Raw genomic sequence first — 23,870 nt, 5'->3', positions numbered from 1 at the left:
ATAAAGGGCTTATTTCTCTCATTTTTTTGTGCACAAATGTGTTAAAATCCATATTAGAGACCTCTACATCTGGCTTCGTGTCCAGCCACACAGATAAATGATGCAAAAAATGCACATGACCAGGATTACATATGTCTTTAGTTATTAGCCACAATTTATGACAATTTGAGAACATTTTACACCACAACAGACAACAAATCTGAACACCAACATATAGACAATACTGTTGAACTGCAAAGTGATGAAGAGGGAGACGAGACAGAGGACACAAGTGAATGTGATGCAGATCTATCTGTCTGTTTCTCACTCCAGTCTGCAGTGTAGTTCAAACACTTCATGCTACATGATAACCCAAAGTTTTTATATCACCCTCGACATTTCTGTCCATATTTGCATGCTCCCTCTCTCTCTGCTGCGATCACACTTCTGGCTGACGATGTGAGCGCCGTTCTCTTGGGAGAGAACGTTGCTCTTCTAGCATGTTCATGCACAACACTGGATTTATATATGTTTTGTGTTGGGAGAACCTATTGGTTAGTTGGTTTAGTTAAATATTTAAGAAGGCACTTTACCAGTGGTCATACTGTATGTTTTTTTCAGTGGTCAATAATAATGCTGATAGTTGCTGATAGAGTCATATATAATTCCATTATTTCATGGACATTACAATCTAATACACATGGTTATCTTTGCCAGTAACATGTTGTTTTAGACATTTCATCTTAAACCATGACTGCTAGTTAAGAAACAGCAGGGTACATCATTCAACTGCATTATTTTATACATTATAACATAATGCAGCAACAGACAGATACATTTGCTGTCATTTAGGACGATAGGAGAAACATTTAGAAAAGACTGAGGATCTCCACCTTCCTAAAAGGCCACCTGCAGATGAGAACATTTTTGGTTCATCAGCCTTGTGATCGCAGGTATCAGGCAATCACGATTATCTCAAAATTATTACCATTGATCGGTCTATGACTACACTTTACAGTTCTGCCAGCTGGTACGATCCTTCATGAAGAATATTTCTCTGAAAGTATGAAAGCAGCAAACATTTCGCTTTTTCTCTTCCTAGCCTTGTTCTTCTTCCCTTTCTCCTCATCAGTATCACAGTTTCACCCTCCTTCTCCTCCTCCATGCATAAACAGGTGTAGCCTGCAGGGTGGAACAGCTGTTGCCGTGGCGCCAAGTCAGCAAATCGGGTCCAATGTTCCAACAAACCCCAGACAGAGTCTCTGGTACCTCCCTCTAAACTCGCCACAACACCTTCACACCTCCTCCACCTCCTCATATTCCTGCACTACTAGAGCTGCTGCTTGTTTAGGCATAACACCACCAGCTTGCTGCTTGTCTCAGCCGTCTGTTTGTACTGGTTTGTGTACGAGCATGTCAGTGAGACAAATACAGCAACTTGACTGACATGGCAGCAAGCCGACGGAGCATCAACACAGATGAGATACAGGCCCGTGGGAGGCTGAGCAGCCAGTCTCCCGCCCCGCAGGCCTGACGTCTCTGTTTCTGCCTCAGCAAAGATCAAAACCTTGTCAACAAAAAAAGTAACCACCCCCTCCAACCCTACCATCTCTTCATCTTCGCATCTCCTCATTTCCCCCATCATTATCATCATCCTCCCATCTTTTTTTTCCCTCCCTCCCTATGTCGGTGCCCACTGACTGTCTGCTGTTGCAGCTGTCGCCAGCCTGGCTACGATCACAACACACCGGGGAGAAGACATGGAAGAAGAGACGCAGCGGAGGGAGTCAAAAAAAACAGAGTAACTGAGAGGTAGACTGTGTTCATAATGTAGGAGGTGGTGGGAGTCAGGGAGGGGGGGTAAAGAAGATGAGGAGCAGGGTGGAGGTTTGAAGATGAGGAGTGGGGGAGGGGAGACGGAGGATGAGACGAGGAAGGAGGCAAGAAAGGGACAAGAGAGGAAGAGCTGCAGAAATGAGGGCAAGAGAGGAAGAATGAAATATTGGGAAGAGGAAGCAGCTGAAAAGGGAGGAGGAATCAGAGCAGGAGAGGGAGAAAAGGCATGAAACAGAGAGCGAGATGGGGGAGAAAAAGGAGAAAGGCACTACGACAGAGAGGCTAATAATGAGTGGATGAAAAGATGCGGGCTGCGAGAGGTAAAGAGAGATGACTGGAGGGAGAGCTTTTGTCATTTTCCTGGCAGCACATACCAGATGTCTTTGTATCTCAATAGGTCTCTCCATTTTCCTCTGGCTTTCGCACATCTCGTCTCTCAAGAGATTTCAAGCACAGAGAGACATAAAACATCTCTTCAATCACACAAGAAAAAAATCCTGTAACTTAAAGTCTATTCAAACGCACAGATTTACAGCTTCAAAACACTTTTAAAATCATCCATCACAACCATTCAGTTATCTAGTTAGTTATCTAAGGTTGCACCAAAAGGATCAACATTTAAACCCAATCAACCATACTTTAAATGATGTTGCATCAAACTTTTAACTTCGCTTAAAATCAAAAAAGATTGAATTCAACACTGTTCTTAATCCCAACTTTAGGTTTTACTCTAGATTTAAATTAAATTGAATTCTGGTGCAACCAAGGCTTAAAACTCCTTGCTACCTTAATTCTGACTTTTTTTTTTTCTCAAATGAGATGAGATGATGAAATTTATGCTTCTCTGCTGAGCCATCACGAGAGGGCTAACAAGCTAGCTAGTTAAAAATAATGTAATAATGTGTGTGAATGGTGTTTTGCTAACTTTGTAGCCAATGTTAGCTAGCAAAAGGTGTAACATTTTGCTAACCTTTTAGCAAACATTAGCTAACAAACAATGTACTGTTTTGTTAACTTTCTAGCCAGCTGGCAAACAATGTAACATTTTATTAGGGAATGCAGAGCACAGCGACCTTTGTAGCTAACGTTGTCTAGCAAACAATGTAATGTTTTGCTAACTTTCTACCCAATGTTAGCTAACAGACATTGTCACATTTTGTTAACGAATACCAAATTTATTCATTTATGTATTTAAATTTTGGTAAGACAGCATCATTGTATTGATTAAACTCTATAACTGATCATAAAACTTTTAATTGTGCAGGGCTCTGCCTAGTAAATTAAACTGTGTTGGTACAACTCAGTCTAAAAATATCGTAGTGTGGAAATAGCTTCATTAACACACTGCAGACAGTCACAACTGCTGAATTTAAAGCCTCTCAGTACTTAAACAACCATGAAGATGAAGAACTGATCCACAGCAGAGCGAGAGGTGCAGTGAATCACTCGTTCTCTTCCCCGTTCCCCCTGCATGCTTTGATATGGAGGTTGTAGTCAGTATGCTCCCATGTCATTGATACCCCGGCTTGGCTCCACTTGTACCACCACAGGCCATCGGGGCTCTAATCCTGAGCCGCGCAGTGGCACAGTTTCACCCTGCAGCCATTCACTTTGTCTCCACACAAACGCAGCTGCCAGATTCGTGTGACCAGGCAGCCTCTCTCTCAGAAGAGATTGAGGTATTAAATGAGGCGGCTTTCTTTCGGCTCTTTTTGCTTCGAGTATGTGTGTGTGTGGTATGAAAAAAGAGAGAGTACTTACAGTGTGGGAATTCACAGAGAAGCATGAGCTTTATTTTTTTTTTTGACTGATAACAGATTTTAACTTTTGTAGCTGCTTTAGTTTGATGAATTGCACAGAGACAAACTGCTTTTCTGAGCAACAACTGCAAAACGTTGGGCTGTAACTCATGAGAGACACATCAATCTACCTGTTTCCAGTTCCTTTCCAATTCTGATACCTGAATTTGGATATTTGCTGATTTCGATACCCTAAAACATTACAAGTTCCTTTTCTGTGTTTCCACATTAAGTTACAGCAGGTCCACAGTCCAACACAAGCTCTGACTGTACGTCTAAAGGCCCAAACACACTGAAAGCCATAACTGCTGGGCATCAGTTAATATTCCTCTTGCACACTACAGGCATCAGATTTGAGATGCCAACACCACAGAACCAGTTATATTTTGGAAAAGGTAACTATTCATACATATCTGTTTACTTGTTTAGCACTATTTTATTAATATTATTTTCCAATTATATTTTCTTCAATAAAATCTTTTTTTTTTCAGGTCAGTCTGTATAATTTCTAAATGTTTCACAATATTCATGTTTTACACATTAGGCAGCCAGGAGAACTTAGCTATTAACAACAATATACAACAATTTAAGAACATTAGCACTACAGTAGGCAGCAACTTGGACACCAACATACACAAAGGAGATGAAGATGGAGAGACAGCGCCTGGATACTATATCATAGTTCATCATACTAATGCAGTGCAGTAACAGATGTTTCAGAGAGGAGATGAGTGTATATAATGCACACCTGTCTGTTTGTCACTGTTAACAGAGACTCCAGTCTGCAGTGTATAAAACTAAAAAACTTTACAGTAACATCAGGATTCATGAAAAAAGTTTTTATATCGTCTCTTTGTTCTTCCCTTCTTCTTTCTCTGCTGCTGTTCCCTCACGCCCTCTCTATTAATTAGCTTGGCGTAATTAAGTACATTTACAAGTATACAAACAGGATTTGGAGTAAAAATGATCCTCTGCTCCCTCTCTGTGTCTCCCTCCCTTTCTCTCTGCTGAAAATGTCACAACAAAACCTGTCAATAAAAATCAGCACAATGATCACAAGGAGATCACTTTTGTCACTTTTTTACCCAGTATCCCTTGTTTTCTCTATCAATTTTGGAGAAACAAACACATTGAAGTGTGTCTCTATTCTTCATATCAATTTTGATGCAAGACATCCACAAACAAAACAAAAACAGAAAATGAATAATAACACATTAAACAACTGATGGAAGGATCAGGATGGAAATCAAGAACTAGAACTGCTGAGAACCGGTTCCAAATCTCAATTCTTCCTTCCAAAATTCCAATACTGGAACTTTGTGTGTGGGCCGATGCTGAGTACTGATCCAATAAGAGAGTGTTGATAAAATACAACATCCCAGAGTTTCATCCACTCTATAAAGAGTCGTTTCAACTGTAACCCCAAAACAGTTCAGTTCAATCCAGCTCACCATCATGAAAGAAAGACAACTGTGCTCTGGGTATTACCACAGATCCCCACAAGAACAAATGAAATCAGGAAATAAGGATTGAAATCACAGCATCTGTATTCACAGTTCAATATTTTTTACGTACAATATATACACAAGCTACCCACAGTGTCGCTGCTCAGTCTATTGGTAACTTAGTCAAGTCAGGTTTGCATCTCAGCTAAAACACTGGCAATTCCTGGAAAAACTCAGACTTGGAAATTCACAATCCACCACATTATTGCTTCTCCTGGCAGACTCCAGAAACCTTCTGCTCACCACGAGCTGGCTACAATAATGTGGACTTTGCAGTGATGCTGAGGTAAAGCTGGCATTTCCCTTCTCCACTGACCATCAGGTTTGGCGTGCAGGACTCCGCAGGGAAGCAGCACGGGCCTGTTTTGGAGCTAACATGTTATGTGATATCGGATCAGTGCATAGACTTATAGTACTCACCCATACCCTATCCCACATTTAGGCAGTATTGGAGGCATTTTCAGATACTGGCACACATACTGGATCATTTCAAGTTAGAGTGAAGTGTAACAGCAGCAATATACTGAAACATCTGTCTACCAACATGGGCTTAAAGTCCAGGGAGGCCTTGTATTTGATACAAGTGCCACTGCCTACCAGCCGAGCAGCATGTCCGTTAACCAGGATAAATATCCACATACATTAGTGCCACAGAGGCAGGCTCAGCAGATTTCTTCTTTGACTACAAACATCTAAATGACAACAAATTCTGTGCAAATATTTTCTTATTTCATCAGTTTCAGATGATAAAAGCCAGACTGTCTGCTAGCTCAACTAAAACTGATCAAGAATCAATAGGAGAATCGCTAAAGAATCAAACCGATAAGCAGAATAAATAATGTCATATGCAGCAATAAAATTGTATCAGTTATGGATGAACCTGAGCTCGCAGTGGTTTGTGTACGTACATGTACAGACATGGTTACAGATCAAATCTCTCCAGTAACAAACATAAAAGTTGAATAAAACATTTCATTCCAGTATTCACTCTCAGGTCTATACGCTCCATGTAAACATGCTGTGTGCTGTCCGACTGAAGTGTCCTCTACTTGACTCAGCTATGAAAGTGGGTGAAGGACTTTTGGCTCGGGGGACACCCAGCGCCTTCTCTGCTTGGCCCGACTCCCCACTCTCCGTGCCAGGCTGCTGGCCAACAACAATGACCCTCTAACAGCAGAGTCAACAGCCGCCCAACATACAACAGCCCAGGAGGTGCCAATGTGTGTGTGTGACATTACTGTGTTTATGACACTGCAATGTACGGACACAAGTCATATTGTGCTTATATTCAGGAGCATTATTACATGGCTTTGTCACGGCACACAATTCTGATTGGTCAATTATAGCATTCTAGGTCCTATTATTTCTGAATAGCAGACTATTAACAGACTGTTGCTATGGACACAGTTCTAAGCATTAATTAGATGAGTAATATGACCATTTTTAAATCAATAAAATCATCTAAAAAGTTACATTTTGTGTCAAATTATTGTTTTGGTTTTTTTTGTAAATAGTCATGTACTAAGCAGGATACTATAAAGTGAGCAGGCTATTATGGCAAAACAAACCCTTTCAGAGTGATTCGAGACCCCTCCACTCCAAGTTGGGCACCTGCATCACCCTGTTGGGGTTTATTTTGTCATAATGACCCACCCACTGTGCAGTATCCCTCTCTCTCGTGCCATTACTTCTCAGGCAGTCAGTCTCACTGATGAGCTGAGGTGAATGTGACGTGATGATGAGGAAAGGCCCTGCCTGTGGCTTTTAACCATGGTGTTTACTGCACTACAGTTTGCCTGTGTCCTGACTCAGAGCAGAGTAAAATACTCTTTGGACCTGTTTTGCAGGGATTGAGAAACACTTGAAGCTGTATGATCCAGCCTTCTGTCTGTTTATGCAGCTACACTGTATACAGTATAATGCACTGGTGTACAGTATGTGTTTGCATGCAATTTTAACCCTGATTAAATTATAATTTAACTTTAAATTATGTTGCAACAAATTTTTAAACAGGGTTAAAATAAAAAAAAAGATTACATTTAAACCTCTCTTTAAAAGTCAGTTTGTTTTTTACGAGATTAAATTTAACTTTGCTGCACCAAAATTGTAAACTCCAATTTAAAATCTGATCTCGTAACTTTAAACTTACTTGTGCTGGAAGAGATTCACTTTCAAAATAGCTGCCTTTCTGAGATGTAATGTAATGTAATGTTTTGTTAACTTTTTAGCTGGCTAGCAAACCATATAAAAATACTTTGGGGCTAGCAAGGAAACAATTTAACACCTTTTGTTTTTAGCTAACTGGCAAACAATAACATTGTTTACTTTTGAGCAAACAAACAATATAACTTTTTAGCTAGCTGGCTAACAATGTAATTTTTTTTTTCTTTTAAGCTAGCTAGCAAACAGTATCGCTTTGATTTACTAAACAGAGATTAGTTTTGAACTGCGCAACATATCTCTGCTTAATTTTGGATCTGGATTTGCTCATTTTAAACCTAGCTTTGCTGAACTCTGATAAGAACTTATTGACTAAATGAATCTTTGTTGGTGTGACCCAGTTTTAATGTACATTTGGACAGTGATCACAAGCAGCAAATAAAAAGAACACATGCTGTAGATCCACATAAATGTGGCGTGTTTATAACTAAAACTGTTACTCAGCTGTGTTATGCAATTCATAACGTACAACAACATGCAGCAGGAGGAGGTGTGAATGTGTGTCAGTATGCTTGGCAGGTCCACAGAGAGCCTGAGCTGCAATGCAGTAAAATAGAGCATCGGGGAGTCATCGCTGTTAACTGGCCTAAAATCAACTTTTTATTGACCAATGGAGAAACATAACTGTGTGTGTGTGTGTGTGTGTGTGTGTATGAGTGAGTGTGTGGGTGTATGCATGTGTATTCACTTGTAATGAGGCAGCCATTGACTGGTGTCAGTGTTTGGTTTAGTCATGTCACTGTAACTCTCCCTCTGTCTCTCACTCACTGGGACAGACTGAAACTCGGCAGTGTTCCCTTCTGACAACGAGGCAATACAAACATCTGTTAGCAGTGTGGCCGAGTTCACATGGTGCCAGAGAACTGAGAAACAGTCCAAAGTCCTTCCAGCAAGCCACAGTCTCTCATACTCCCCTCTGTTTCATGTCATCAGCCTGACTTTTAGTTTATCAAGTATTACTGTCCCTCAGCGTGCAGCTTTAGTCTACTAATACTGCACTTATTAGCACAAAAGACAAAATGAATCTACAGAATCATGTCTTGTATTGCCTTCTGGTCTGATGAGGCTCTGTCAGAGGAGAATATCTCTTTGCTTTTCTCCCGCTGCTGCAGCTGTCAGAATAACATTATCTAAAATCTTTGCTCATTGATCGTCATGAGACAGAACTGACACACATTTTTACCCACATTTGATGTCTGAGATAGTTGAAAAATCAACTCCACTGCAGCTGTAGTGGAGATGTATCTCAACGTGACATTTTAGACGTCTAGTCTCAATGGATATTGCCAACATGAGAGAAATAAAACAATAAACCACTCTTATAAAAAGCAGAACACATCACTGCGGGGTGTATATGGGGGACGCTCTTTGCCACTGCTTTTGGGTGAATTTGCTTCTTTCAGGAAGACTACTGCAACACTAGCAGTGCTTTAAACTAATGTCAGCACCTTTGGAGGAACTCAGTACATTTCTACCTCAAAGACTAGGGTCTAAATTAAGTTCCAGTGACACTATTCATCTGACAGGGAACTTCGGGTGCATGCTCACAGTGCTGAAAACTTCTGATTGTTCGAGTACTCCCAGCATTTTATTTCAGCCACCATTTCTAAAAATCTGCAGCTATATATCACTTTATTTTTGTTCGTTGTGCTTCAACACATCCAACAGATGAAAAGCATACAAGAGATGGGCCGACAATTTTGTTGTATAGTCATGTGCAAAAATAATGTGACTTATTTGCCTAATATTCATGGTGGAAACAGACAAGAAGACAAGAAGAGGCTGAAGTAACATTTTAATTCCTTGAAAAGCAGTTCCTGAGAGTAAAAGTTTTGGATACTTTTAGTGGAAACGGTGTTGCTATCTGAAAAGTTATGGTATCAGTTATTTCTATTCATCCTGAGTTGACAAATTTCTTGGCAATTTATCTAATAATTGTGGAGATATTTCACTCCATGACCAAAATGTCAACCACATGATGGGACTACAGTTGTTAGGATTCATCATCCTGGATATCTGTACCAGATATCACAGCAATCCATTCACAAGCTGTTAATATATTTCATTACTTACATTAGTTGCTAGTGCGACTAAAAGAAAAACAACAGGGACAGCAGGGACCAGTATTTCAAAACTTCAAAACAGAACCAACTCAATGTTTTGTTTTATTATTAATTTATTATTATTTTTTTTGCATTTATATTTTTTTATTTTGTCAAGGGTACTGAAAAGAACTAAACATTTGTCATTGTAAATAAAAATATATTTTTAGAATATAGCATAGCATATTTTTTGTATTTCTGAGCCTTTTTGTGAAGGTTAGTTGGAACACTCAGAACAGAGTTCAGTTTTGTTCTTCCCAGAACAAGTTTTAATGAATTATACAAAAGAATCACAACTTTCTTTTGCAATTTTCACTTTGTCCTGCAATTTCATAGCAAAAAAAACGACTTGCACTGTAATTTTTTTTTAAAAAAGCTATCATGAAATCAGGCATTTTAGGCTGCAAAAATCCTAAAACAAGAGGGACTGATTTCAATATATTAATAGAAATGGTAATACCCATAAATTTACTTTATGTACAGAACAAAAAAATTTTGCAAAGCTATACATGCTAGGCCTTTTACAACTCATGTTGTCATTATAACATTTTTTTTACTGCTCAGTTATTACCTATTACAAACTCTGCACATGCTGGTGTTCATATGGTTGCAGCAGTTGTTGTCATTTGACTTGAACTGGCGGTGTATTGGTATAATGAGGCCTGCAGTACAGACAGACACTGATAGTAGAAAACCGCAGCGTACAGTCCATCAAGACCGTTAGCCTTAATCTGTAGCCAGAGAAAGAAGAATGCTTTGACCTCCTCTCAAACTGCCCTTATACTTCTCCCTACTCCTGCCTTCATCTCTCCCTCCCCCCATCCATCTCCCCATTCCCTCTCCCAACTGAGCCTCCAGGGGTTTCTCTACAGCTACTGCATTCCTGCTCTGCTCCTCTACCCATCCTGCCTTGCCTCCATCCATCTCTTCGATCTGTCATTCACAGCCTACAGTCGCCCCTCGCTGCCTTTACAGTAGCTCCCATCGCCCCCCACCCCCCACCCCACCCCATCCCCCCCTGCAGTGACTCCTACCATTGTGAGTCCTGCTCTCGCTCTGTCTTGGGCTGCTGTGTGAGAATGGGGTCATTGTTGGCCTGTTGCAGCGAGTACATGAGTGAGAGTGTACATGTGTGATAGTAGGAGGGTGAGTTCTCTGCCCCAGCGCCAGCACGTCCTGCTGTCCGACCTCCGTACGCGCACACAGGCCGACACACTCAACTACACACACACCAAGCTGGCAGACACTACAAATACAAAACAGTCTGTTGACTGATCATGCTGTCTGAGAGCCTAATTTCCACCACGGATGAGGTGAACGTGTTCCCTTCTCTTTTTTTTAATTTTTTATAGATTTAACGACCATCAAAGGACAGTGCATCTGTAATATGCAGCTATCTAAGTATCAGGATTAGGTTGCAGAAGTTTAAATGTTAGGTTGACTGGTTAGATGGCTATTTTCAAACTGGTAACATCATGGAAACTTGCTGGTATTGATAATAGCAATAATGAAAGTGGAAGTCACTGTAGCTTCACAAGCTAGCATAACTTCCAAAAAATTAAGTTTAGCAGGATACATAATCTATTAAACTTAAGTGCCAAGCGTTTGTAAATGTAGTTATGACTTTGTATTTAATTACTATGTGTGATTCAGAGTTAATAGAATTCATAGAGTTCAGACTGAGCGGGAAATACCTCATTATAATAACCTAACTGATGCTATTTAGTAATTTAAGCTTACATTATGAAATTCAAGGCATACTGTGTGTGGGTTTATTTTTTAATAATTTTAAAACCTCTCATTTTACATTGTTACTAAAGTCCTTGTGATGGAAAAAGGACCGTGTAGACTGAATTCTGGACGCAACAGTTACAACTGTCAGTTACTGGCTGTGAATATTTAGTAACAACTAATTGCTATATAAAATATTGTGTTGTGCAACATGTTATTATTTATTGATGTCCGAATCTACATATACATTATAACTAGGCTAAATGTGAACATAATAACTGCATTAGTAAAACTGATTAAACTGATGATTTTACGTAGGGTCAGTGCAGCAATAATACAGAACTTTCCATCACTTTATTTCTTAATTTTTGTGTCCCCCACCAGCAGCAGCACATCTGAAAATAATCTACACCCTTTATCAAAAGGAACCATATCCACATATATACATATCAGTCCTCTAATCTGCGCCAAATAAATACTTCAGCGCCTCAGGCTAAAAGACGCGTGATAGCGTCTCTTCCTCTCCGTTTCGTGCGTCAGTCGCACCGCTAGCTCACACAGTTAGTCACAGTCTCGGCCTCCACTGCTCTGTCTCTCTGAGGGATTAGCAGCCGGCACCGGCCACCACTCTAATCCTTTCCTCAACAGACTCTCTCTTATACTTTCTCTCACACACACACACAGACACACATGCACACACACAGCCAGATGCAGGCTTTTCAATGACAGTGACTATTTGCCATATCTCGCCTGGTTAATCTGTTAACTAGCTATTACAGCTCCTATGTGTTGTTGTAGCACATCAACCAAAACAAAAGAAGCAGCCCATAGACATAGCATTTGTATTGAATTAGTGTGTCTTTTCTTGCTTTATAATCTAAACACTATATGAGCAAACAGTATACTTGACAAGCCTGCTTTGACACACTATTCTGATGATTGTTTACTGTGTAAACATCGTTTCTATTTGAAGCTGCAGCAGCCAAAACAGCAGGAAATGTCAACCATACTCTGTCTTTATAACGTGTGTCTATTAGCCTTTGCATTCACACAGACGTTCATGTAAATCACCTCTTATATTCACATTCATCTGTTTTAATAAGGGTTGAGTGAAGGTGGAGACATCTTATCTAACAGGTGTTAAAGAGAAGGACAAATATTAGCTGTATGTATAGAAATGTCCACAGTGAGACTAATCAAACTGTATGACATTTATCGTATGTACGAGCAGGCTGCAGGTACAGATATGACTCTATCTGTGTCTTTCGGCCAGTAGCGTCAGGTGATCAGCTCACCTGTATTGTCTTTCCTGCAGCTGACTCACAGCCTCTATAGAGCTCTATATAAAGTGTCGGTGGCTCTCAGTCAAGTGCTGGTCCATTAAAAGGAACCATGACTCAGTTTCACATCCGGGCAGCAGTGATGAAACAGAACAAAACAATTTCAACACATGGTCCACTTACTCAGTTGATCTGGAGCTTCTGACCACATCACACAGTCCTCATCAGCAGATTAATCATGGATAGACGCTAATATTTTTAAGCTCTGGCCCAACAAGCCACCAAGACCCTAAATTATGTTGCTGTGTTTCCTGAAGGCATTGTTTCAGATGAAAAACAAGCTAGACTCGTCTAGTCGAGGTAACTGGCAACACACCAAGTACATTAAGTCCTTAGATGTGTCAGATTTTTTGTTTCTTCAGAGTTCACCTCGTGTGTTTCTGGTTCTTCCTTGAGGGTCGCATCAGCAGCTTGAGTAGGTTTAGTGAACCCATACTCTGGCATGACAATAACTAGTTACAAGTACAAAGGAAATGGGATGTTCGTGGACCCGTAACATTGTGTTTTCGTGGCCGCCAGCCTTGATATGTATTAAAACTTGTTAAATTTGTTGAATTAAAAGTAACTTAACAGACTGAAATGAGACCGATTTTAAGATCAAGAATGAACTGTGCAGCTCAAGGTAAATTAATTGGATTGTGTTCTCACTATACAAAATTATTAAGACAAAAGTTAGAGCTGTAATTGTCATCTATTAATTGTAAAAGCATCTACAAAATGAGTCCGAATACACACTTATTGAGGGGATTGACTTAGTAGTAATTAAACCCTGGTGGCCCTGAGATTTAGGCGATAACCATGAACCATGAAATACCACACTCACGCCCAGTTGGGGATCACTGTCGCATGTCCCTCCAAACATTTCCTGTCAAATCTGTACGGTCACTTCCTAAACAAATAAATAACCTGTTATAAACCTTCATAACTGGAGCTCAGCCACAAATGACAAGTGAGTGAAATTCTGGGCCTGATTCTGATGTTTAAAATAACAATTTGGTCAGTGGCCAAGAGCCCATGTAGAGATCAATGTTTTTTTGTGGTTTTCTGTTTTGATTTTATTTATTATTCCCTTTTGTGCCAGGATAACAAAAAAAATCGTCCTTACAAAAAGCATGGTACCTCTCATACCACAAAGAGTCCAACCAGTGACTGTCCAAGTTCGACCCAACATTTAGTGACCATAAAATGGAAATGATAGAACAGATGAACATCTGCCTCTGCCATCGTTGAATGTCATCTTATTTGCTGAAAAGGCAAATTGTTTCTACTTTAATCCCTCGCGTCGGCAGCCGAGCCGATCGAGGAGGACTGGAGCCCTATGCTTCGAGAAACTGGAGGCTGATCAGGATCAGAGTGACAGGTAAGGCATGACCACGGGTGGCGATGACCTGCCAACCCACAAACATGCTGTGACATCACTCTAAGGAGGTCATGGTAATCAGATTATCCCTGTTACACAGGCTCCCTCACCACTGTAGGCCTGACTAATGGCAACACTCAGCAGGTTAAAACACAGAATACACACTCACACAGGCACAAAGACACACCTTAAAAGAAAAAAAAAAAAACTGTAGCTCTGTTGGGATAAAATTAGATGAAAGCATGAGTGAGCCAAAAATAAACGCTCTGTGTTGTAAAATGTGTGTAAAGCTTCAAACACGCAACGACTCTGTGCACTGTGTCACGTTTTGCCTTGATGATTTCCTCCTCTTCTTCTTCTTCTTCCTCAGTGGGAGAATGAGGAGTGTTTACTGAGCGCAGGAGCCGGCTGATGGGAGACAGAGGAGAGGCTCGGGGGCCTGAGCTGCTCTGTAACCACACTGATGCCAAGTGGTCGGCGGTTTGAAGAGGACACCTGAGACCAGCGCACCTGGACAATGAGCTGAGGTGTAACCCTAAACTGAGATGAACCGCTGTTTATCCCCCGCGCTCGCCTTCTCTTGCTCTTTCCCATCAGTCTCCTCTCTCGCCTCACACATTTCCGTGCTCTCTCTGGTCCCCGAGCTGATTCCCTCGCCACAAGCTGATCTATTCAACCCAATGTCAGAATGTAACTTAGTACTTTTACTCAAGTACTGCCCTTACACTCAATGAGGTACTTGAGTATTTCCATTTTATGCCACTTAGTTCTTCCATTCCACTACATTTAAGAGGAAAATACTGCAGTTTTTGCTGCACTACATTTACTCCTGATACCTTGTAGACATAGACTATTAATACAAAATATAAATCAACTAATTAATGACGACATAGAGATCTTACAGTTGTTGTTAAAGCAAAAAGCCTATTAAACTAGCAGCCCACTGAGCAGATACAGCCATTTTAAAATGCTGGTAGATGAGGGAATAAATATGATAAATAAAACTCAGGTACATAACTCTGAGCTACCTTAACACATCTGAACCATTGACTGTATTATCTGAACCAATATGGTATTTGTAAGGCCTTTTTAGAGCATCTATGTGCTGTGATTGGCTACAGTAGGATTACTCCTGATATGAACCTGTCATTCACCTCTGAGAGACTCACGTTAGCTAAACTAACAACAACATTCAAAATGTGTCTCTTGCAGTTAAACTGACATAAAGTTGAATGTGAAAATCACGAGTTGAAGAGCAAACAGACTCTTGAAGTTGAATAGCCCTGGTTTAAGAAACCCAGCAGTCTATAAATTAATTTTAAAAATAGCTCTGCCTGCAACATTAAATCAACATTATGTAACTATTCTACTTAACAAGCTTCAAAATCATTGTGATGCTACAGTGACTTATAATAGGGTGAATGGCGCCTGTCATTCCTACTCTGGACCCTGTGCGCCTGTTCTCGCTCGATGTAACTTTGGTCATCGCATCAAAAGAGTAAAGCTCCATGACAGATAATATTTTATGAAGAAAATATTTTCTGGTTTTTCCTATGATATCCTCCTTTACAGATTTACCTAATGGACAATGAAGCTGCTGCTAAATGTAGTTGCTGTTAGCTAGTTGGTTTAGCTGTACCGCCCAAATTAAGTTAGTGGTATTTACACCGCTAGCACAGAAGCTACGGACCACTGCAGGGAGGAGGTTTTCAGCCACGGCTGTGACGTGCCAGAATCTGAGTCAGGCGAGCAGGCAATGCAACAGCAGTCTCAATACAGACATCATAACAGAGTTGAAGCGACCAGAGAGGACATGAACAGGAAGCTCAGTAGTGAGAGAATACATGAAAGAGTAAATGTTGGACTGGTTTTTAGTTGTTCGTGAGAGCTTTGTGGAATAAAAGGAAGCAGCAACCTCCAGGGCTGAAAAGCGAAGGTAACGTAGAAGGGCCAAAAACTGCACTTTCTCAAGTGGCCACTTGAGGCTACCTAAAACAGTGAGTAAATTCCCATAGACCCCATATTATAAATCCTCAGCTTTACAGCAGAAATAAACAGCCTGGTACGAAGAACAGTTTTGGCCTCTGTTGTTAATCTCATTAAGCATAATTTCTCAATAATAGTATACAATTCTGAAATAGTCAGTACTTTTACCTTTAGTATATTTGGTATATTTTAATGCTAATACTTTTGTACTTAAGTAAGATTTTGAATGCATGTAGAGTATTTCTACATTGCAGTATTGCTGCTTTTACTTTAAGGACCAATGTGTAGGATTTAGTGGCATCTAGCAGTGAGCTTGGAGATTGCAAAGCCCTTGCATCACTCTGCCCTCCTGTGTAGGAGAAACTACAGTGGCCATGAAACAAACAAAAAACTAAAAAAAAAAACACTGTATCAAGCTTGTGTTTGGTTTGTTCTTTCTGGGCTACTGTAGAAACATGGCAGCCTCTGTGGAACAGGACATGCACCCTTTGTAGATACAAATTAGATACAAATGACTCATTCTAAGGTAATGATGACATAATTAATTTTATTTTCAGATGATTATACTCTCATGAAAACATACTTATGAATATTATATTCCCTGCTGTCATATTCTGTCAACAGATCGCTGTGCATCTTACGTACTGGACCTTTATTTAACTGAAAGATCTGAATACTTCTTCCTCTGCTGTATTCTCCCAATCTTGTGGCTTTCTGCCTTTCTCCTCTCACGGTCTCTCCATGCATTTACCCTTCCAGGCATCACCAGGCTAATTCAAACATCCCTCAGTATGGGTGTGTGAGTCACAGTCTAATCACATATTTAACGATTAGCACCCACACATTTTCAGCAGGATTGATCATTCAAGGGGAAAACCAGGCCCAAACCCTTCCTGAGACATTCCTGTATTCCTTCAGTTGCTATTTTCACACACAGACAATGGGCTCCTCTAAATTGGGGGACTGACATTTTGTGCAGCAGCTGACAGCGGCTAGCAGCTGTATGACTCAGTGACACAGAAGCAGCGCCCATGTCACCATGGAAAAGGCCGTGTTATGGTGTTGTTGCCAAGGCTCTGCTGTCCAATACGCATCTGATCCCTCATCGTTACTGTTTGGAGCCGCGCTGAGAGGAGGAGGAGGGAGGGATGGATGGGAGAAGAGTGAGGCATGGTGGAGAAGTGAGAGACTCAAGAAGTGAGGGATTGAAGATTAGGAGACATTTGGGCAGATCAGCAGCAAGTGTGTTAGAGCTACACTTAACTTCTGCTGTCTCCCTCTTTAAAAGGCCTTTAGTCAGCATCCTGCACACTCCACCCATATTTGTACACTCCCTCCCCCATCACTCATGTCACTCGGGATAAACACACACAGTCTGACTTGTACATATGCACACACTTAAACACACACACACACAGACATGCACATGCACAAATACACTTAGATGGTTGCTGTGTGTTATTTCTTTGATGCACCAACAACTGCAACTGCGTCTTTAAACAGCAAGTAGCACAAAGGACCAAAAATAGCACAGTGAGTTGCAGAGCAGAACTGCTCTCCTTGAGGAGGGGAGGAAAGAGGAGGAGGATGGAGAGCAGGAGGAGGTGCAGAGAGAGATGACAAGGAAAAGATGGCAGAAGGAGACCAGCTCTCTGGGACTTAGGCCTCCCTGCTGGGCTCAATTTAAGTTTTTCAGCCGGTGTCAGCTCCCAAAAAGCTTTATATACAAGTATTCAATGATGACACTTTATAATCACATTTCTGTAACATCATGAAATGATTACAAGACAGTTTAATGTTTGTACATTAGTAACTGTATGCTTGTTTGTCTCAGCGGGTTGCATATATGCCAGTTAGAGAAACTAAAATATGTGAACACATGCAGAACATCTGGATGCAAGTGTGTCAGTATCAGAGGCGGGATATTCAGTCCATCCAGCAACATATCCCAACATGCACTTTTACAGTGGGTTATCAATTATATTTGTCCCTAGTAGGGTGATGTAACGATATACATTGTGTGTTGACAGAAAAATGCCTTTGTTTCATATAGTGCTCTATGGTTGATTTCATCATGTTGCAAATCACACACTTTTCAGCAATACTTTTCACCATTTAGACGATACTTAGCATTCTTCTGCACGGCATGCCCCACACTTGCATGAAAGCAACGCAACTAAACACGGATTGGAGTGAAGGTGACACAGAATGGGTTAATTCTTAGAAGGACCCTGACTAGTCAAAACAAAACAAGGAGCTTGTATCTAAAAGAAGGGTTATTTCTGTGACATGGAGTCTGACACAGACTGGAAAACTGTACTTTGCAAATTATGCCGCAGACAGGTCCACACAACAGACTCAAACACCGCGAACCTCTTTTATCACATACATGAAAAGAATGATGTCAAACAGTATGGAGAGAGTCTATGGATGAAAAGTGTTTTCAATTGACATTTTTATAGTTAATATTAAGTCATCTATACTTTGTTACATGCTTAATTGGAAAGTTGCACAAATGTTCTAAAAATAAAGGAGGCAAAATAATAAAATATTTGACCATATAATTGAAAGTGTGAGACCTTTCAATGCAGTCATTTATACAAACTATTTATTCACTGAATTACAGAAAATGTGCTGTATCATGACACATATACTGATCTTGACATGAAATGTCCTACATTGGGATATGAGATTTTGGTCATATAGCGCAGCACAGTCACTAGCATAAACATACTACTCTTATTTGAGTTTTCTGAAATAATCGATATGTCAAATACTTTGGACATATTGGCATTCTGAGAGTTAGATGAGGAGATTGGCACTGCTAGTAGTGTCGCTACAGCCAGCAGACGATTAACTTAGCTTAGCACAGACGTGTAGCCTGACTCTGTCCAAAGATAACAAAATCTTATCCCAGCATCTCTAAAGATTCAATAACACATATTTACTGCACTGGGCAAACATTTGGCATTTGTTTTCAGTGGAAATGGGTACGATCTGCATTCACTCTCAAGTCATATGATAAATACAGTAGTCATGAGTTCTTATCAGCAATATCTCTAGCTCGACAGTGATGGAAAAATAACACCCAAATAGAGAGGTTGATTTCCACCATTTTCCTGTGCTCTGCAATGAAGGCTTGACATCTCACTGGTGACGTCTGCGACTCCTTACAGGATTTTTGGCTCTCCTTGTATTCAACTGGGTGCTTCTCTTCAGCTGGTGGAGTTAGTTTGTTGTATTGCCCCATTTTGCTTCTCGCACTTCTTGAATATTACCATGGTTTGTTGTACATCTGATCTATTGCACCCAAACCACTACACACTACTTAAGCCACTCCCCTTTTTGAAACCAACTCTGCGCAGCTGGTTGCAAAATTACTTTCGCTTTCAGTCAAGTGTGTTAGAAGATTTTGTTGCCACTGGCCAGAGCCATGCTAGTTGTTTCCCTTCGTTTCCAGTCTTTGTGCTAAGCTAAGCTAACTCACTCTTTCTAGCCTCATATTCACCACACAGACATGAAAGTGGTATCACTCTCCTTATCGAGCTTCTTAGCTAGTACTCACAGCTGTCAAACTAACTCCTCTGTGTTGGGAAAATCTGGCTGCACTTTCTCTGCCATTCTTGTGCAACTAGCGCACTAAAGCTTTAGCGATGCATCTGCCAAGACTTGAAAAACTCCAATCATGCACAGTGACTACACTTGGGCATATTAGAGGCTTGAGGCAGCAATAGATACCATTTTATGTCAGAGCATTTGAATAATTGATTTTGGGATGTAAAGAGAATTTCAACAAATATAACACAAAAAGCTTCTAAAATTGATTACCTACTCCAGCTTGAAGTGTACATTTCTTGCATTATATTATGGAGGCATGAAAAAATTACCCTGATACCACTGTTACTATGGGCAACATGTTGTAACAGCATTAGCCTATTATTACCACCTTGTGTCAATATTGCTGTCACAATGGAGTTGGATTCATATCAGTGCTCTTCAAACCAACAAAATACTGTTGTTCTGCTAATTTTTCCAAATAAAATCTCAGTTGCCAGTCTATACATCAGCTCTGTAATAAACCCTACTTTCATAAAGATTATAATCCACTTACTTATCTGGAGCTTTGAACCACATGTTTGTTAAATTTGTCTACCCCACAATATAAATGAGCGCAGACCGTTAGACACAGCTTTCAGTTTAATGTAATGCAATTCAACAGCAACACAAACTGCTGCCCCTGAAATAATCTTGAATCAACACCTCTTTAAAACAGTTTTATGACCTTGATGAATGTAGCATTTATTGCAGGACTGCTGTATTAGACTGCACTGTTCTTAGCCAGGTGTATGTATTAAACCAAGTGTACCGTACGTCTCTATAGAAAGGAGTCGAGTTTACACAGTAGATCTGTATTTGCATTAGCTTGTGTGCATTTGTTGTTCCATGTTTTATTGCATTTGAGTCAATATTACATATGTACTGCCTTATTTGCCTGGTGTGTCACCACACCTGACCTTATTGAGTCCCTGAGATGTGAGTAAGATGATACGTACAGATGAGCAGGCTTTAAGCACATACTGCCCAGCCCTAATATGCCCAGCCTTAACATATGTGCCCCATGTTTGACCCCACCTATCCTTCTCAGCTGTGAGTTAGACAATACAAACAGTCAAGTGAGCTTTAATGTCTATTACAGAAGATCTTAGCACAGGATCTGCTAAATGTAAATATTCTGGTGTCTGCAGCCATTTTGTGGTCATGTGATAACAGGGTTATGATCTCCAACCCATATATGACCACCTGTTATCACATGCTCATTTGAGGTCACATGATAACAACTGAAACATTTCCATGACAACGATTAAAACATCTCCATGATGGCAATGAAGGCTACAAGAGGTGGCTGAAAGCTCTGGAAATGTCCGGTCCATGGACCATGAGCTAGGAACTGTCAAATAAAGAGTAAGCAACTGTTTCTGGCTCCAGATCCAGTTCAGGTTAAAATGTTTTATTAAAAGGTGCTTTTGTTTGTGGCTAAGAGTTTCCTCTGCTTTTTGTCTGTGTAGCTGTGTTTTATGCACAAAATACTTTCCTGTTTCATGAGAGACAGGTGGGAACCTCAAGTCATATGAATTGACTCAAGTCAAAACTAAGTTGCAAATGTGAGGACTTGAGACTTGCATGACTAAAATTGATAAAAGACTCAACTTGACTTTGACTTCATATTCATGACTTGAGACTTCTCTTAGACTTGAGACAAATGACTTGAAAGGAATTGACTTTTTTTTTTTATTAAATGCTGAATTATTCCGAATACTGAGGAAAAAAAATTGCAAATCGAATAAAAAGGTAAAGGTGCAGGACTGTTACATGATTATTTTAAGAGTGAAGGAACTACTCATCCCATACACCACTGCAAATGATACCATTTCTTATTAAATTTAATTTTTGTCCTATTTAACACACTGTAAGTACGACTAATGTTAGCTACCTGGCTAGCCAGTCTGTTAGCAGAACTACCCGTTCATGGATGCGCTAACATTTTTCCATGGTAACAGCAAGCTCCACAAATGACACTTTAGGATTGTGAGTAGCGTAATACTAATTTGATTTTCTTAAAACAAGGTTGACACACAGACTTGTGTCTACAGCATTATTTCACAATATCGTGCTCGTGGTCAGTCTGGTGGTGGTGGCTGTATCTGCAGAGATGTCCTGATGCATTTCCAAACAGCTTGGACAAATCCTACTGACTCTACCTTTAACTTATGTGCTATTAACCTGTAAATAAAACTCATCTCTTCAGTTGTCATAATATTATCACCAGTTATCACCAAACTGCATGAATAAAACCATAAGTCTCAGGTTGTTTTCAGTACTTACTGTTGCTGGACTTGAGGTCTCTGTGGATGATGGGTACGAATGCCTGGTTGTGCAGATAGTCCATCCCTGTGGCGATCTGGACTGCCCAGTTCACCAGAACCCTCGGAGGAACCTTCTTTCCTGCGAGTGCTCGGTTCAGAGCCCCTCCCCTGGCATACTCCATCACCAGGCAGAGGTTGGGCTCTCGCAAGCAGACCCCACGCAGAGCGATGATGTTGGGATGCCGGAGCATCCAGAACAGCCTGGCCTCCTGCCGGACGCTCTCCGCTGTGACACTAATATCCTCATCAGGGTCCTGCCTGGCAGCCTTTACTGCTACGACTTCTCTCCGCCATACTCCTTTGTACACCTTCCCAAACCCACCAGCTCCAATCACCTCCTCCAGGAGCAGTTCTGAGAAGTCTATCTCCAAGGGGCACTCACCCACCCCGCTTGCCACCAGCCCTCCTGCAGTCAGCTGCTGGTAGTTGGCAGCGTCCCCCTTGGTGACATAGTTGCTTGGAAAGATACCCACCTTGTCCTGGATCTTGCCTGTCCACCAACCCTCATCCCCAGACACTTTGGAGTCTTTGGAGAGAACCTCAAGGAGGTCCCCGCGCCGCAGGGTGAGCTCCTCATCTGCTGTGGCCTCGTAGTCAAACACTGCCGTCCAATAGGGGTTGGGATTGTTGGCCCCACAGCGGTGACCAGGGTGGGAGTCTGGGGAGCCACAGGAGGAGATGGTGGAGGAGTTCCAGCTGCTGCCGTTCTCCACCTGCACAACCGGGGCTGGAAACATGGGTGGCGGAGGGGTCATATTCAGGGGCACAGAGGAGGAGGAGGAGGTAGTAGAGGAGGGTGGGATTAGGCAAGGTGGAGGCGGGGAGCAGCAGCCCCCACAGCTGGTGCAGGACAGGGGGGCCGCTGTGCCGCTCGCTCTGCCGTATGGATTCATGGCAGCCTGGCTGCTGTCTGACGCTGCGGGTCTGTCAACTCAGGCACAAAATCCATACAGGGCCCATGGACAGACACGAGGTGTCCTCGACCACCAGTGGGGCTGAGAGGGGATCAACTGCTCTCCCCCATCACCACATCCCGCTGCTGAAACTGTGCCAAAAACTCCAGTCACCGGTTGCTGCTGTGCTGTTGCCACGCGGTGTGTAAGTAACATGTATTCCCAAAGGCAAGTTCACTCAGGGACAATGTACATCAGGTCAAACAATGACACTCAACAGAGCAGATCCATCAGTGCAGCCCCCTCCCCTCCCCCTGTAATTGACTGTTTCCACAATTTGGGTCTTTTAGACAGCTGCCGAGAATATGACTTTATCCAAGAAACAGAAATCCTTTAGAAAGAGGCCTTCAGTTTAATGAGATCATCTTCAATCCAAACATCACTGTCTAACTGGTCTCTCAATTAATAAAACAGTTACATACTTAATAATTATTTCCTACATTGCCCTAATAAACAGCCTACATCAGCTCCTCCGTAGTTAATATCAGCCCATTGACTCGGAGCTGCAGAGACACTCAGGAGTAATAATAAAGCCACAACTGATTAATTCTAATATGAAATATGGACTATTTAGGCTGCCAGTAAAAACCGCAGTCTGTGTGTGAGCTGAGTGAAATCCTCTGAGCAGGGGTCCTCATTATTTCTCATCCAGCAGCAGCCCAGTGTACATGCACCTCCCCCGCCAGCCATCTCTCCACCAACACGGGCTGTTTTCTCTTCTCTAGGCTACTGTGTTTGAAAGAATATCCGCGGATATTATTCGCCCTACATCCCGACAAGCCGGTCCAGGCTAAATCCTACAGCATGCAGCGTGGTTCCCTGGTTAGCCTTTAACAAAGAGACCCCGTCCATTTTAAGACAGCTGGGAAATTATTATTATTATTATTATTATTATTATTATTATTATTATTATTACAGAAACAAGCAGGTATTCAACGCGGAGCTGCTGCTGTGAAGTGGCACCACCATGTTCAGCATCCAGCAGAGCCTCCGACTCTGTCTCTGTGCAGCGGCCTGCTTCAGTCGCCTCTGCTGGGCTACATTTGTGATGGTGACAGACAGCCCTCCTCGGTTAGAAAAGAAACTCTTCCTCTTCTTCACTGAGGACGGTACAGGGATGCCAGCATTTCTCATT

General features: G+C 41.3%; 1 protein-coding gene across 1 annotated transcript in view; it reads right to left on the bottom strand.

Moving 5' to 3' along the window:
* map3k10 (mitogen-activated protein kinase kinase kinase 10) overlaps positions 1 to 23,617 on the bottom strand; it is a 52,686-nt gene extending 29,069 nt beyond the window's left edge. Inside the window, exon 1 of the mRNA XM_084716682.1 lies at positions 21,742 to 23,617. Coding sequence (XP_084572808.1) covers positions 21,742 to 22,675 — 934 coding nt within the window. The 5' untranslated portion in view covers positions 22,676 to 23,617. The remainder of the gene's footprint in view (positions 1 to 21,741) is intronic.
* Positions 23,618 to 23,870: the final 253 nt, after the last annotated feature.

The sequence above is a fragment of the Lutjanus erythropterus genome, chromosome 4, assembly GCF_056507025.1.
Source record: "Lutjanus erythropterus isolate fLutEry1 chromosome 4, fLutEry1.hap2, whole genome shotgun sequence".
NCBI classification, from domain to species: Eukaryota; Metazoa; Chordata; class Actinopteri; order Lutjaniformes; family Lutjanidae; genus Lutjanus; species Lutjanus erythropterus.
The sequence above is the reverse complement of the archived record's forward strand: the minus strand, read 5'-3'. Positions and strand labels throughout refer to the sequence as shown.